The sequence below is a fragment of the Lithobates pipiens genome, unplaced genomic scaffold (genome assembly GCF_037356315.1).
Source record: "Lithobates pipiens isolate NorthernLeopardFrog02 unplaced genomic scaffold, aLitPip1_a1.2 Scaffold_8, whole genome shotgun sequence".
NCBI lineage: Eukaryota > Metazoa > Chordata > Amphibia > Anura > Ranidae > Lithobates > Lithobates pipiens.
The window spans coordinates 128,121,586-128,135,673 of record NW_027507903.1 but is presented as its reverse complement, the minus strand read 5'-3'; the positions used below and the strand labels follow the sequence as shown (position 1 = coordinate 128,135,673).

At 40.3% G+C, this 14,088-nt stretch overlaps 1 protein-coding gene across 3 annotated transcripts in view; it reads right to left on the bottom strand.

Annotated features, from left to right (window-relative positions):
• TYMP (thymidine phosphorylase) overlaps window positions 1-14,088 on the bottom strand; it is a 61,020-nt gene that overhangs the window by 35,815 nt on the left and 11,117 nt on the right. For 2 of the 3 annotated variants that reach the window (XM_077470085.1, XM_077470084.1), the window contains exons 2-4: window positions 2,437-2,557; window positions 685-715; window positions 23-148 (exon numbers count right to left, since the gene is read on the bottom strand). In XM_077470085.1, the coding sequence (XP_077326211.1) occupies window positions 23-148; window positions 685-715; window positions 2,437-2,439 (160 nt within the window). In that variant the 5' untranslated portion in view covers window positions 2,440-2,557. The remainder of the gene's footprint in view (window positions 1-22; window positions 149-684; window positions 716-2,436; window positions 2,558-14,088) is intronic. The other variant, XM_077470086.1, reaches the window with a different exon arrangement.

Below are 14,088 nucleotides of genomic sequence, written 5' to 3'. Positions count from 1 at the left end.
ACTCATTGTTTATTTTGATTACCTAGTTGACTGTCTTGAACTTGGCCTCTCATTGTCTCTTTCACCACATGCCTGATCTCCTGTGATGATAGTGGTAATCCATTACGCTTCTTACCAATTATATCAGCAATTCGAAACTGGAAAGTATCTTGAAAAGACAACAAGAAAATAATAAATCAAGGGCATATGCAAGTGTTATAATGAATCATACAAAAGTAACAACTAAGGCCTTATGCACACTGGACGTTTTTACAGCGGCTGTTTTTGGCTTCAGGCATTTTTTTTCTGCAGCCAATAAACTGTCCATGCACGCATAGGCTGTTATCAGCGTTTTTGGCAGGGGCATTCCTGGCTGGAACCCCCCCCAGAACTAGTGAGGAGTTTTTCAGCTTTTTTGCCTGATTGTGATTTTTCTTCACTCAGACCAAACAAGAATCACGGCAACATTTTCTAGGTGAAAGAAGGGTTTATACATGGTAGCTAAATGTTATACTATACAATTTAGATGTACAGATGCCCAGATTGTGTACACAATATCGCTGTCTTAATACATGCTAAATAGTTCTATACTCAAAAGAAAATTTGCAGTAGGAAACATAAGAATATTTATTGTTAAATAGATATGGCAGTATGCAGTATAACATAGCAGTAACGTGTAGTACAATATCCAAAACCATACCATACCATTACATCTCTCTGCTGTTGTGGTTGCCATCTGAAAAATAATAAGAAGAAAATGAAAAATAGTTATATATATAGTCGTACTGTCAGTGATGGTTCGATCAAACATAATTTTCCATGTACTGATTACACCTCCTACCTCTACTCACTCTGCACAAGGCCAAAGTTACACCTAATTATACTCACAGCTCTTTGACAGATTCTGTGCAACAGCATCCAGTGTCTATGGCCTCAAACACCAGGTGAGCCTTAAATTGTACTGTAGTGTAATTGAATGTACAGATGCAGTTTTGTTTCGTGAAAAAAACACAAAGCTTGGGTTGGGTATAACTGACTAAAACTATTTCCTAAAGCTAGCCCTTAACTCGAACCATAACACTTAAAGTAGAATTCCAGCTAAAGTTTAACTAGTCTAAAAAAAGGCTCCCTACCCCCTCCTAACCCCTATGCTGACTAACCTGTGTAAAAAAGATGTAAATACCTATTTTCAGCTTGCTGTCTATTGTTGCCCACAGACTAGTTCAGCCCTGCCCCAGCTTCCTCATCATTTGATTTGATTGACAGCATTAGCCAATGGCTCCTGTCTCTGCCTCCATGTCCAGTGAGAAGAGAGAGAGAGGAGAGAGACCCTGCTCTCTTGCACAGTACTGGATTTAAAATCAAGCTCAGGTGAGTATGGGGGGGGGGGGGGGGGGCTGGAGGGCATTAATGAAAAGAGTTACATTCTTGGGTTTAAATGCATTATTACACTTTAAGGGTTAAAGGTCAGCCCCCCCCCCCCCCCCCCACATACACACACACACACACTGTAAGGGTTAAATGCTCATTAACTCTTGTGGATCAGGAATAGGATATAATATTTACCTTACTACTTGCTCCGATAGGTTCCGGTGCTTATCTCCACTCAGGTTTGTGAGTGGTTCCTTGCCAAACTTGTGTACAATTGGTCCTGCATTGTACTTGATGAGATCATTTAGAAGAGGCTTCAGGGGACCATTGGCGCAAACCATTGGCACAAATGGAGGAAGCCTGCTAGAAGAAGGAGTAAGGTATTACACCTTATTCCTCATCACCCAGATCTAAAGAGCATTTAATCAACCCTTGCAGTATGGGCAGGAAAAGGTGATGGGTGTTTTGTTTTTTCTTTTTTATTGTCATTCTTGGAGTTGGCCTTTAAGGTTAAGATGCAACAATCCATTTGCTTCCAACATCAAGTATTATGTAAAATACGTTGATGATATTATTATCATCTGGGACAGCAGTGAGTCATGGATACATGAATTTGTGGCCCACTGCAATAGTAATGATATTTGTCTTTCCTTCACTTCAATCACTGATAAAGACACATTGGCCTTTTTTAGACTTACAGATGTGCCATGAAGGCAACCATATTTATGCCAAAAACTACACTAAACCCACCCCTGCATATTTGTTTCTCCAAGTTCAAGTATCAACGTTGCCAACATCCACGGTGGATTAACAACATCCCCAGGAGTCAGTTTTGTAGACTTAATATTGTGGAGCAAGCATAAACCCCACATTTTATGATGGAACACATACTGTGTAAACATTGGCCCCTTCTTAAACAGGATCAGTTATCTAGAGTCTGTTATACCAGACAAGCCCAAGTTTGCTTATAGAAAGGCTTCTAGTATCAAAAGCAAACTGGCTCCAAATAAGCTTAAAGCCTCGTACACACGTTACAATTGTTGGCAGGGGATTGTCTGTTGACAGACTGTTGTTCTAAAATCTTACCATTAGTATGCTCCTTTTGACAATTGTCCAATTTTCGGCCAACAAATGTTGGATGACAGGCTAAGAAATTTTCGTCAGACAGCGGCTTGATGTCAGATTTTCATATGGTCAGTACACAAATCTGTAACACAAAAGTCAAAAATACAAACAGGCATACTAGGAATCAATGCTCACCAAACACAAAATTAGCAGAAGGGGCTCAAAGGGTGGCGCTCAAGAGCTGAAATTTCTCATAGTACGTCACTATGTTCCTGTTTGTGGCACGACAATTGTGTACCATTAGTATGGAAGACAAGATCCTGGCACACGACCTTTTGACAAAAATCAGGCGCTCATTTGGCCAACAATCGTACCATGTGTGCGAGGCTTAAGAATAAACCACAGCCACTTTTTTCATCTCTACCTACATTTCTATCCATTATAGGCATGTATCAATGGTGCAAGCCCCTGTGCAAGACTAATCGCTCTGTCCAGCATGGACAGAAGAAATTCTAAACTAAAGGCAAGACCTACAAGATCAAGGAATTCCATACATGCTTATCTGAGTATGTGGTCTATTGTTTATCCTGTCCTTGCAATCTACTTTATGTAGGTAGAACCATATGAACTCTTTGGTTTGGAGAAAATTGCAGATTTATCAAAGATGGTATAGACACTTTTTAAAAATCATGGTAAATCTACAATGTTAGGGTCCAGGTTATTGAGGCTTTGCCTAGGGGTCTTCCTGTGGCTGAGCATTTCCAAAAACTATGCCGAAGGGAGACCTATTGGATATTTGCCCTAGATGCTCTATCTCCGGGTGGTTTAAATGAGAAATTGGAAATCAATTCTCTTTAATAACTGTTTTATGTAGAGCATCTACACAATATCACTCATAGACCTTTCTCTTTTTGTTTCAGCTTTTCAATACACATTTGGATAATTTTAATAAATATTAATTGCAGTAAGTCCTATATTCTATGCAGATGTATTTTTAGCATGTTATTGTCATGATATACATGGTGTTGCTACATTTTGTTTTTATCCTGTCTTATTATTTATTATTTCACCATTATAGTTTGTTGTGAATTCATGAAGAAATACATTTAATATTCACTGGCAGAGATGAGATTTCAGTAGGCCTACAAAAAAGTGGATGAACTATAATGTTGATATTATTGAACTGTGACCCTCTTGGAGAACTTTAAAGCAAAATACAGGATCTCACATGTTTTTCCAAATGTTCAGGGGATTAGTTATTCTTGTAGGTTTTACAAGCCTGTATTGAAACAAGATGTTGCCTGAACAAAAGGATGTTTTGTCACAGACACCAAAAAAACTCTTATCTATCTCCTTGAATGGACAAGGAAGGCCGTGCAAATATATATGGCAAGGTTTGGGCCATACTTAGGTTGTACCTGTGACTAACAGTCATTAAATCTGAATGACCAGAACAAATATCCCATTGTCTCAGAAAGTGAGAGATCAACAAAACCTATTGTGTGAATTGTCGAGACTTGAAGGGCACAACTAAGATCGAAACATTTATTGAACTGCTCAAGGTTCATCTCAAAACATGGTGTAAGAGGGATATGCAAGTCAGACATATTTCAAAAGTACTTCAAGTAATTCAAACTATATGTGATATTTGTAGGTCACAACAGAGACATTATAATTTTAGTATCCAATGAGTTGATGAAATCAGTTATAAAGAAAATATATATGAAAGTATAAGGTTATTAGTAGAATTGTTTTAGGAACAAATTAGTATTAAGAAAAACATATAATCGTGATTATAACTGTATAAGAATTTAACCTATGTTTAGATAAACAAATATTGATTGGATACCCGAATTATACATGTATCCATATAGATAATAATTGTATGTGATATTGTTTGATATATATCTAACCTGTGTCCTTTATAAATGGACTAAAGATTTAATAGATATACATTGATATACATATATAACCATTTTATACAATGGGGATTATTCAAAATTATGTTAAGTGTATTTTATATTATACTATCATTCCTGAACACTCGAGATATATTCGTTAGAACATATATAAAAAACGAACGCATATTATAGAAATAAAAATATTAACTTAAAGAGATAAAACCCCAAACACATGTGAGACACCTGGGCTCCTGGGAAAGCTAACCATTACATGTTGCCTGCCAATGAGGAGGGAACACATACCTTCTGGGCAGAACTTAGTATAATTTTATGATCTTTTTGTTTAAGAGGATATTTAAGAAACTAGAAAGATGCCATAAAGGAAGAGAGCTCGGGGAGAGCTGAGAGAGGGAGCTCAGGGGGAAGCTTAGGGACCCCCCCCTGAGAAGGGACACTGGAAGACTCCCAGACAAACTGATACTCATGCACCATGCATGAATACATATTTTTACATTCACGAAGATCCCTGCTCCTTGGAACTTGGAGGTCACACAAAGTAATTCCTCTGTAAGAGAATCTATGTTGAAAGTCACGGCAGCCATCTTAAAATTCCTGGTAACCAACAATCCACACTAATAGCCATTTGGAATGGGTAAATATATGTTTATCATCTCTTCTATGTTCTCTTAAATATTGATTTTTTTGAATATTCTATTATTGAAAATCTTTCTCCCGAATCAATAACCGCCTTTTAGATTTTTCTCTAAATTTAATTTTTCATTATAAATTTATTTTTGCATAGATGCCAATTTTATTGACAAACAAATGTCTAATTTATTTCACATCGTTAACCACTTACTTACCTGCAGTATAGTAACTGTTGGACGTGTGAAATACAGACATTCTGTTTAATTGTCAATTATCAAAAGGTTATTGATTCTACCGAGAAGTGATAATGGTGATAATTAAGTCCAGGGTACTACTACGCCCAGTTTGAGGGTATTTCCATTAATTGTCAAATGATCAAGTAATGCAATCTGTATTTTAATTTCATGTAAATATTTGTCTATTGTCAACCAATAAATGTAACTATTTTTATGATCACTTGTCTCCCTGAATACATTTCACATATATAGACTGTGTCATATAGATTGATTCTGTATCTTAAAAATATCTTCGTTAAAAATTACTTAATAAATATTGTGCAGGAAAATGTCCTTAAAAAGCACGACAAGTTTACCTTTATCATTATGTTGCTGGTTCTCTTAGGCTCATACCACATGACTACCAATGTTCTGGTTTTGAGCCCTGTCTTAAGTCTCCCTCTTCCCAATTCATTTCCATGCTTACCTATAAATTAGCCACATTGATAAGTGTGATGAATGCAGTATGTTATCAAAAAATACTAGAGGAACATTTGCATTTATCAGCCAGGAAGCTGCGCATGGGACGTACTTGGACATTGCAATATGAAATTGATTCAAAACACATGGCCAAGTTGACCTGTCATTGGCTACAGCAGAATAAAGTGAAGGTTCTGAAGTGACCATCTCAGTCTCCTGACCTCAATATCTTTGAGCCACTCTGGGGAGATCTCAAACGTGCAGATCATGCAAGACTGCGCTTGACAGAGTTTACAGGAACTGGAGGCTTTTTGCCAAGAGGAATATCCCTACCACAAAATACTTCAAGCTGTCATTGATGTTAAAGGGGGCAATACACAGTATTAAGAACTGGGTTATGTAAAGTTCTGATCAGGGTCATTTGGGTAGTTCTGTTGTCATTATGATTTAAAAAGAATAAACACAGTTGATTGATAATAAATGGCTTCAGAGAAACACTAACAATGAGCGAAAGAAATGTTGTTGCGTTATCATTCATATTCTCTGAAAAATGTCCAATGAATCAAAAATTCTGCCAGGGATTGTAAACTTATGAGCACAACTGTATATCCTTGTCCCTATATATTACATATACATCACACTTGAATATTGACTTCCGGATTATACCTTTTTTACAGTCTTTTATTTTTTATATATCCCCTTTTTTTTATTATTTACTTATTTTTTTACAAAACTTCTTTACCAATTTTTTCCTCTATTTATGCTCCGAGGTTCTGCTGGCACTTATGGTTCCACGAGCATAGACCATCCCCTTTGTTTTATGTTTGTCTTTTAGTTTGTAAATTAAGCTTGTACTCTTGTTGTTTGTCCCACATTAACTCTGTTTTCTCCTTTTGGTCTCATTATTATTATAAATTTTTCCCCTTTTATAAGTATCTGTCATTTAGTATATGTGTTTTATATAATGATGCCATTGCTCCCACCCTTAGTCCTGCCTTAGTTACTATAGAAACATCACATTTGCCCTTAATCCATGGTTATGAAGAAGGAGCTAGTGAACAGGCTCTGAAAGGCGGCACCGCCTCCGTTTGACTTCACATCCGGGTGCCTAAATTTCATGTTGGCTCCGGCAACGTGGCGGCTCTTCCTGCTTTCCTGACACCACCGCTCCACACCGCTGGTTGTCTATGGGATACGCTGCCAGGATAGTACAGGGAGAACTTCTCACTGGGAGTCTTTCTTAATCTGATGAGCCTGTACATTTATTACTTCTTGTAAAGGTTTTTAACTTAAAAAAGCATTTTTTTGCATATTGTTTTACTGCACTTACAGCGAAAGCACCATCTTTGTGTTTTAATTCTTTACTAGAGCTTGCTGCTCTCTTATGGAGTGCTGCTGATGTGCATCTCAAGACACATGCCTGCTATTCCTTTGTCCACATCATGATTTAGACTTTGAACTCCACGGTCTTTGGAGGGTCTTTTTTGCCAAGAACCCCCCTATACATAACTATTTTCTGTGCCTGCTTGTGAATCTAATGTTGCACTGCTTCTGGATTCAGAGCAGAATTGCTCTGCCCATGGAATAGAAAAAGTTGCAGGTGCTGTGGCTGTCAGGATTGTCACCTCTGGTTTACAAGCCTGTGGCCTGCCAATAAGAACCTGACCATAATTAGCCCCGGCACTGCCTCTGTTGCGGAAACCCTCTCGCTGTGAGCTGCATGTCTGGGAGAGGGAATTTGTGAGAAACAAATGGAGAATTTGGCTCATTCGGGGAAGGTTGAAAGTTTTTTGTTTATTCTGTGAGTCTTGTGCATCCCATACTAATTGGATTTAGGCCACATTCACGCGGCTGTTTACATGCTTACATGCTTTACATCCAAGAATTGGTAAGCTGCAATATAATAAATGTTTACTTTTGGTTTTAATTTTGCTTTAACTTCTAATTCTTAAAATTAACCCTACCATTTAAAGTACAATTAAAGACTCTTGTTTGACAGTTTTAACAAATACTAAAGCCTTCTTTACGTGGCCATTTACATACAGCCACTTGATTCCAGAAGATTCTTGAGGCTGGGATGATCAGGGCATGAGAATAGCCGTGACTGCGTTCAGGCTCGAACATCTATCCCTAACCACAGGTGTCTGATTTGTGTGTGGCTACATGCGAAAGCCATGCTTACTGTCAGCCTGTTATTAGTTTTAAAAGGCTGAGTGGCTGCTGTTATTTGCATGCCCTGATAATTCCAGCTACAAGGAACTCCGGACAGTTTAGGTAATAATGTGCTAGTGTTAACCATATACTAGCACATTATGACAGACTTACCTTAAAACAAAGCCCTCAGTGGCACGCTGTCACCGATGTCGGCACTTTCATCTTCACCTGGTCTTCCTTCCAGGTTTGAGCTTTTGGGCCGTTTGAATGGTTGGGCAGTGATGACATCACTCTTGTGCACACTGATGGAATTAGAAGTTGTGGCACAGCGCTCTCAAAGGATGACATACTCCAGTGTGCCATCTACTCAGAGCACAGTGCACATGCGCTGATGATGTCACTGGCTGCTACAAATTGTGAATTTCTCCTAAACTGTACACGTTTAATAGATACAGTGCCTTGAAAAAGTATTCACACCCCCTTGAAATTTTCCACATTTTGTCATGTTAGAACCAAAAACATAAAAGTATTTTATTGGGATTTTATGTGATAGACCAACACAAAGTGGCACATAATTGTGAAATGGAAGGAAAATGATAGATGGTTTTCAAATATTTTTACAAATAAATAATAAGTGCGGTGTACATTTGTCAATAATTTGTAGAACCACCTTTCTCTGTAATTAAGTCTTTTTGGGTATGTCTCTACCAGCTGTGCACATCTAGAGTGACAGGTTTGCCCATTTTTCTTTGCAAAATAGCTCAAGCTCTGTCAGATTGGATGGAGAGCGTCTGTGAACAGCAATTTTCAAGTCTTGCCACAGATTCTCAATTAGATTTAGGTCTAGACTTTGACTGGGCCATTCTAAGACATGTATATGCTTTGATCTAAACCATTCCATTGTAGCTCTGACTGTATGTTTAGGGTTGTTGTCCCACTGGAAGGTGAACCTCTGCCCCAGTCTCAAGTCTTTTACAGATTCTAACAGGTTTTCTTCTAAGATTGCCCTGTATTTGGGTCCATCCATCTTCCCATCAACTCTAAACAGCTTCCCTGTCCCTGCTAAAGAAAAGCATCCCCACATGATGCTGCCACCACCATGTTTCACGGTGGGGATGGTGTTAAGGGTGATGTGCAGTGTTAGTTTTCCACCAAACAGAGGGGTTGATTTACTAAAGGCAATTAGACTGTGCACTTTGCAATGTGCAGTTGCACTCTGCACGAGCAGGTGCTCCAGAGCTTAGTAAATGAGGTAAAGCTTCACTTTGCAAAGGATAACCCAATCAAATGCTAGGCAAATACAAAAACAGCATTTTTGCAGGCACGTGATTGGCTGATGGAAGTCAGCAGAGCTCTTCCTCATTTACTAAGCTCTGGAGCACCTGTTTGTGCAGAGTGCAACTGTACTTTGCAAAGTGCATGTTCTATTTGCCTTTAGTAAATCAACCCCATAGCGTTTTGCTTTTAGGCCAAAAAGTTCAATTTTGGTTTCATCTGACCAGAGCACGTTCTTCCACATGTTTGCTGTGTCCCCCACATGGCTTCGTGCAAACTGCAAATGGGACTTCTTATGGTTTTCTTTCAACAATGGCTTTCTTCTTGCCACTCTTCTATAAAGGCCAGACTTGTGGAGGGCACAACTATAACCAGCTTATCCCACCTGAGCTGTGGCTCTTTGAAGCTCCTCCAGAGTTACCATGGGCCTCTTGGCTGCTTCTCTTATTCATGCTCTCCTTGCACAGCCTGTCAGTTAAATTATGCACAGGTGGTCTCTATTTTCTAATTAGGTGACTTTCAAAGGCAATTGGTCCCACTAGATTTTAGTTAGGGGTATCAGAGTAAGGGTGGCTTTTTTTAGCGGCACTTTACCGCCAATTTTGCAGCGCTATTCGGTGGCTAGCGGGACGCTTTTACCCCCTTGCTAACGGCCGAGAAAGGGTTAAAACCACCGCAAAGCGCTGCTGCAGAAGCGATATGCCAGCTGCCTCATTGATTTCAATGGGCAGGATCGTTCATCGCTCCCAAGATGCTGCTAGCAGGACTTTTTTTACCGTCCTGCCAGAGCGCTGCTCCAGGGCTTTCACACTGGAGACACAGCAGCCACTCTTTCAGGACGCTTTGCAGGCGCTATTTTTAGCGCTGTAGCGCCTGCAAAGCGCCCCAGTGTGAAAGGGATCTAAAGGGGGCTGAATACAAATGCACACCACACTTTTTACATATTTATTTGTAAAAAATGTTGAAAACTATTTATTATTTTCCTTCCACTTCACAATTATGTGCCGCTTTGTGTTGGTCTATCACATAAAATCCCAATAAAATACAAAATACAGTTTTTGACAAAATCTGGAAAATGTCAAAGGGTATGAATACTTTTTCATGGCACTGTATTCACTGTACCTACCTTTAAGTCCTATTATAGGCTTACCTGTAGGTATGCGGAGCAGAGTTTACTGCCACTTTAAAAATTAGAAGTATTAAACACAAAAGCAAACAGTTATTATATTGCAGCTTATCAGTTCTTAGATGTGCTGCCTGCATTTACTGTATATACTCGAGTATAGGTCGATCTGAATATAAGCCGAGGCCCCTAATTTACCACAAAAAAAATGGGAAAACTTATTGACTCGTGTATAAGCCGAGGGTGAGACATGCCTGTCCATCCCTGTGTGTCCGTCCATCCCTGTGTGTCCAGCCCTGTGTGTCCGTCCATCCCTGTGTGTCCGTCCATCCCTGTGTGTCCGTCCATCCCTGTGTGTCCAGCCCTGTGTGTGCAGCCTTGTGTGTCCAGCCTACCTGTGTCCCGAGCCTGCGTCCCGAGCCTGCGTCCCGAGCCTGTGTGCTTCTGCACATACGGCGGCCATGCCAGGATCACCGCACCTCTTCTCGTCTGACAGACGGCGGCCATTCCCCTGTTCAAAAGCCGCGCCTCCGTCTGTGATAGGCGGAACACTCAATTTCCCAGCAGTCTGTGTTCCGCCTATCACAGGCATCCTCTCATCCTCGTCCGTAGTATGAGGATGAGCGGATGTCCGTGATAGGCGGACCACTGACTGCTGGGAAATTGAGTGTTCCGCCTATCACAGACAGGGAGGCGCGGCTTTTGAATAGTTGAATGGCCGCCGTCTGTCTGCTCGACGTGCTGATCGGGTAGACAGACGGCGGTGACTCGAGTATAAGCCGAGGGGGCACTTTCAGCCTCAAAAAAGAGGCTGAAAATCTCGGCTTATACTCGAGTATATACGGTAGTTTTCTTTTTTAGGTTTTCTTTCTTTCTTTCTTTTTTCATCTGGTTATCTAGCCAGTAAGATGTATCAATTCCAGTGATAAGAAAAAACATTTGCCACTGACAGAGGTGCTTACAATGATCAACTTTTATTTATTTATGTAAAACATTTATCTCAAAAGAAAAAAAATGTTCGCTGGAATGGCTTGTAAAGTTTTATCTGGAGTTCAGCTTCAATTTGTTAGTACATTTAAAACTGCTAGCACATCTAACACTCCCCTCCCCCCAAACTAATAATGCTGTTGTCCAAATATGCCCCCTGTTCTCCTTCATCCAGAGTGGGACGCTCTGATACAGGAGGTGTGTTACTGGTCAGATCATCAGATCACCAGGTAAAAACGCAGGCAAAAAAAACTAAAAAAATGCCTGAATTTGCCCCTAAATAGGACCAGGAGACCCACAGGACCCTTCTTCAATGCAGACTGTGGCAGCCCTGGACCCATTGAGAGCCGGACCTGTCATGTGAATTGGATGCGGAGAAACCTGTACCCAATTCGCATTTGTGTGAACCTGGCCAAAAAGTTTAGAATAGGGAGTATTACGTTATGTTGAGGGTGGAGTTAAGGTTTAGGTTACAGGTTAGGGCCATTCTTGCACACACTTTAATTTTTACTTGTTATGGTCCTAAAAATCCAGCTCTGAGAACTAACAGCGCTGCCTCCTGACACCAAAGCCCAACATGCTGCATTTGTCATTGTGAGATCCATTCCAGGCCAAGAATGGACTGAAACGTCAAATGGAAACTCATACGGCAGTTTCAATGCAGTTTGACACAAGGTAACCTCTTTGCCTAGCAAATTTGTGAATAGAGCTATTCAGTTTATTTTAAGAGTGCTTGGCAGACATGATACATTTACATTTCTTTTGCAGCCTGTATTTATGGAAAACTCCTTTGAAAAGAGAGTTATATCAGAGCCCCAACTTTTGCCTCGTCCTCCACCAGAAACTCTGCTATTTGGTTGCCTGTGTTGTGCTTCTGGGCATATTAAAACTAGACAGTTTTCTTCATCTGGAGATGTGTTCGCATAGTCCATTCTGATTGTACAATCTCCAGCAACTTTGCATGCGAGGGCCTTCCTAACCGAAGATAAAAATATTTAATTTACTTATTTAGGTAGGTCATGTAAGGCCTAATTCACATGGACACTGAGCGCTGTACACCATGAATTGTGTTTGTTTAGGTGGCTATAACGCCTAGATCCCGCATGCAGGCAGCCCCTGTAAGTCTAGGGCAGTGATGGTGATCTCCCAGATGCTTTGGAACTACATTTCCAATGATGCTCAACTACACTTCAGAGTGCATGAGCATCATGGGAAATGAAATTTCAAAACATCTGGGGTGCCAAGGTTCGCCATCACTGATCTAGGGGGTCGCACTGGGTGCATAGGCACAGCCATTCCTTCTAATTTGACAGGCATGCAGGTGGCTGTCTTAATGAGGCCTAAGTGTGTCCAGCTCAAGAAGAGAGACTACACACACTGAGACTGATTTACTATAGGCGTTTTAAAGTGGAGCTCCACCCAAAAGGGGAAGCTCAGTTTGTTCAACCCCTCCCCTCTTCCACTGCCAAATTTGGCACTTTTTGGGAGGAGCAGGTGCCTGGTTTTCACAGGTACCTCCTTCCACTTCCGGGTAAAATCGCAGATCGCTGATGCATTTCCAGACCCGCCTCTTTCCCTCCATAACCTTCTGGGACACATACAGGTCCTAGAAGATGGCAGGACCATTCGGAAAGCACAGCACAACTTAGATATGTGCAGCAGGAAACCGGCTGTGAAGCCTGAAGGCTTCACTGCCTGTTTCCCTTACTTACTATGCTGGTGCCTGCACCCAAAGCCAATTGACAAATCAGCTTGTGGGGGGGGGGGTCGACATCGTGGGATTCCTAGACAGGTAAGTGTCCTTATATTAAAAGTCAGTAACTACAGTATTTGTAGCTGCTGGCTTTTATTTATTTTTTCAGACTGAAGTTCCTCTTTAAGATCTTTACACTTCAATTATCCGATCATTTGGAAAGCAAGTTGTTGTTTACTTATTTCATCTGCACACGATTGGATATTCAGTGTAAAAAAGGAATTTGTTTTCACATGATTAGAGAAGTAAAGTTTTTGATTCTGGGGAGTATTCCACTTCCATTTGAAAATTTTAAGAAATCCATGTTACTTCAGCTCTTGGGACAGACAACCCTCCTGGCCCTGGGCCCACATTCACCATATCCCATCGCTAACTCATTACATGTAAGTATTCAGGACTGACAAATTCCCTTCTCCTGCTATGTTCAGTGCTATATTAGATTAATTATATTTCTTTTTTTACAGATAATGATGTCATATAGTGTTCAAACCATATGTGAAATGACAAATAAATATATATAATATTTAAACATATGATTAGAATAGTGCAAAGTACTAAAAAACATGTGCAAGGGTAGTCCTCACAAAAAATCTGCGGCTACAATATATCACATAAACAAAAATTCCATAAGCTCTAATATCCAGTGAAGGTAGCTTCAGTTCTAATGCATAGATATATCATTCACCGCCTGTGTTCCCGTCACCTTAATAGGATTGAAAACTTACCAGAAGCCCTACAAATAAGGCTTAGTAGAATCACTGAAAAGGCATTGGATGTTGCCCCAGCAGGCGACCCACAAACATCAAGGCAGGGCACTCTTCAGAGACACCCAGATACACGCCAGGAACTGCTCACTTCTGGGGTATTACAAAGAGATCCACAGGTATGCTGTGAACTTCCAGTGTTAAGAACAGCATACAGCCATGGTATGTTGAGAGGGAGAAAAAAAAGAAACTCCAATTGTGCAGAGGTTCCCTTTATTTCTTTTATTAAAAGATTTACAAAAACCGAGACAGAAACCCGATATATAAAAGACAAAAAACTTCCTTGCAAGGATTTAAAATAGCTTGATCCGTATCCAAAGGTCCCGCACATGCACAGTACGTGGGTATGTGTCAACCCTACGACTGATTCGCA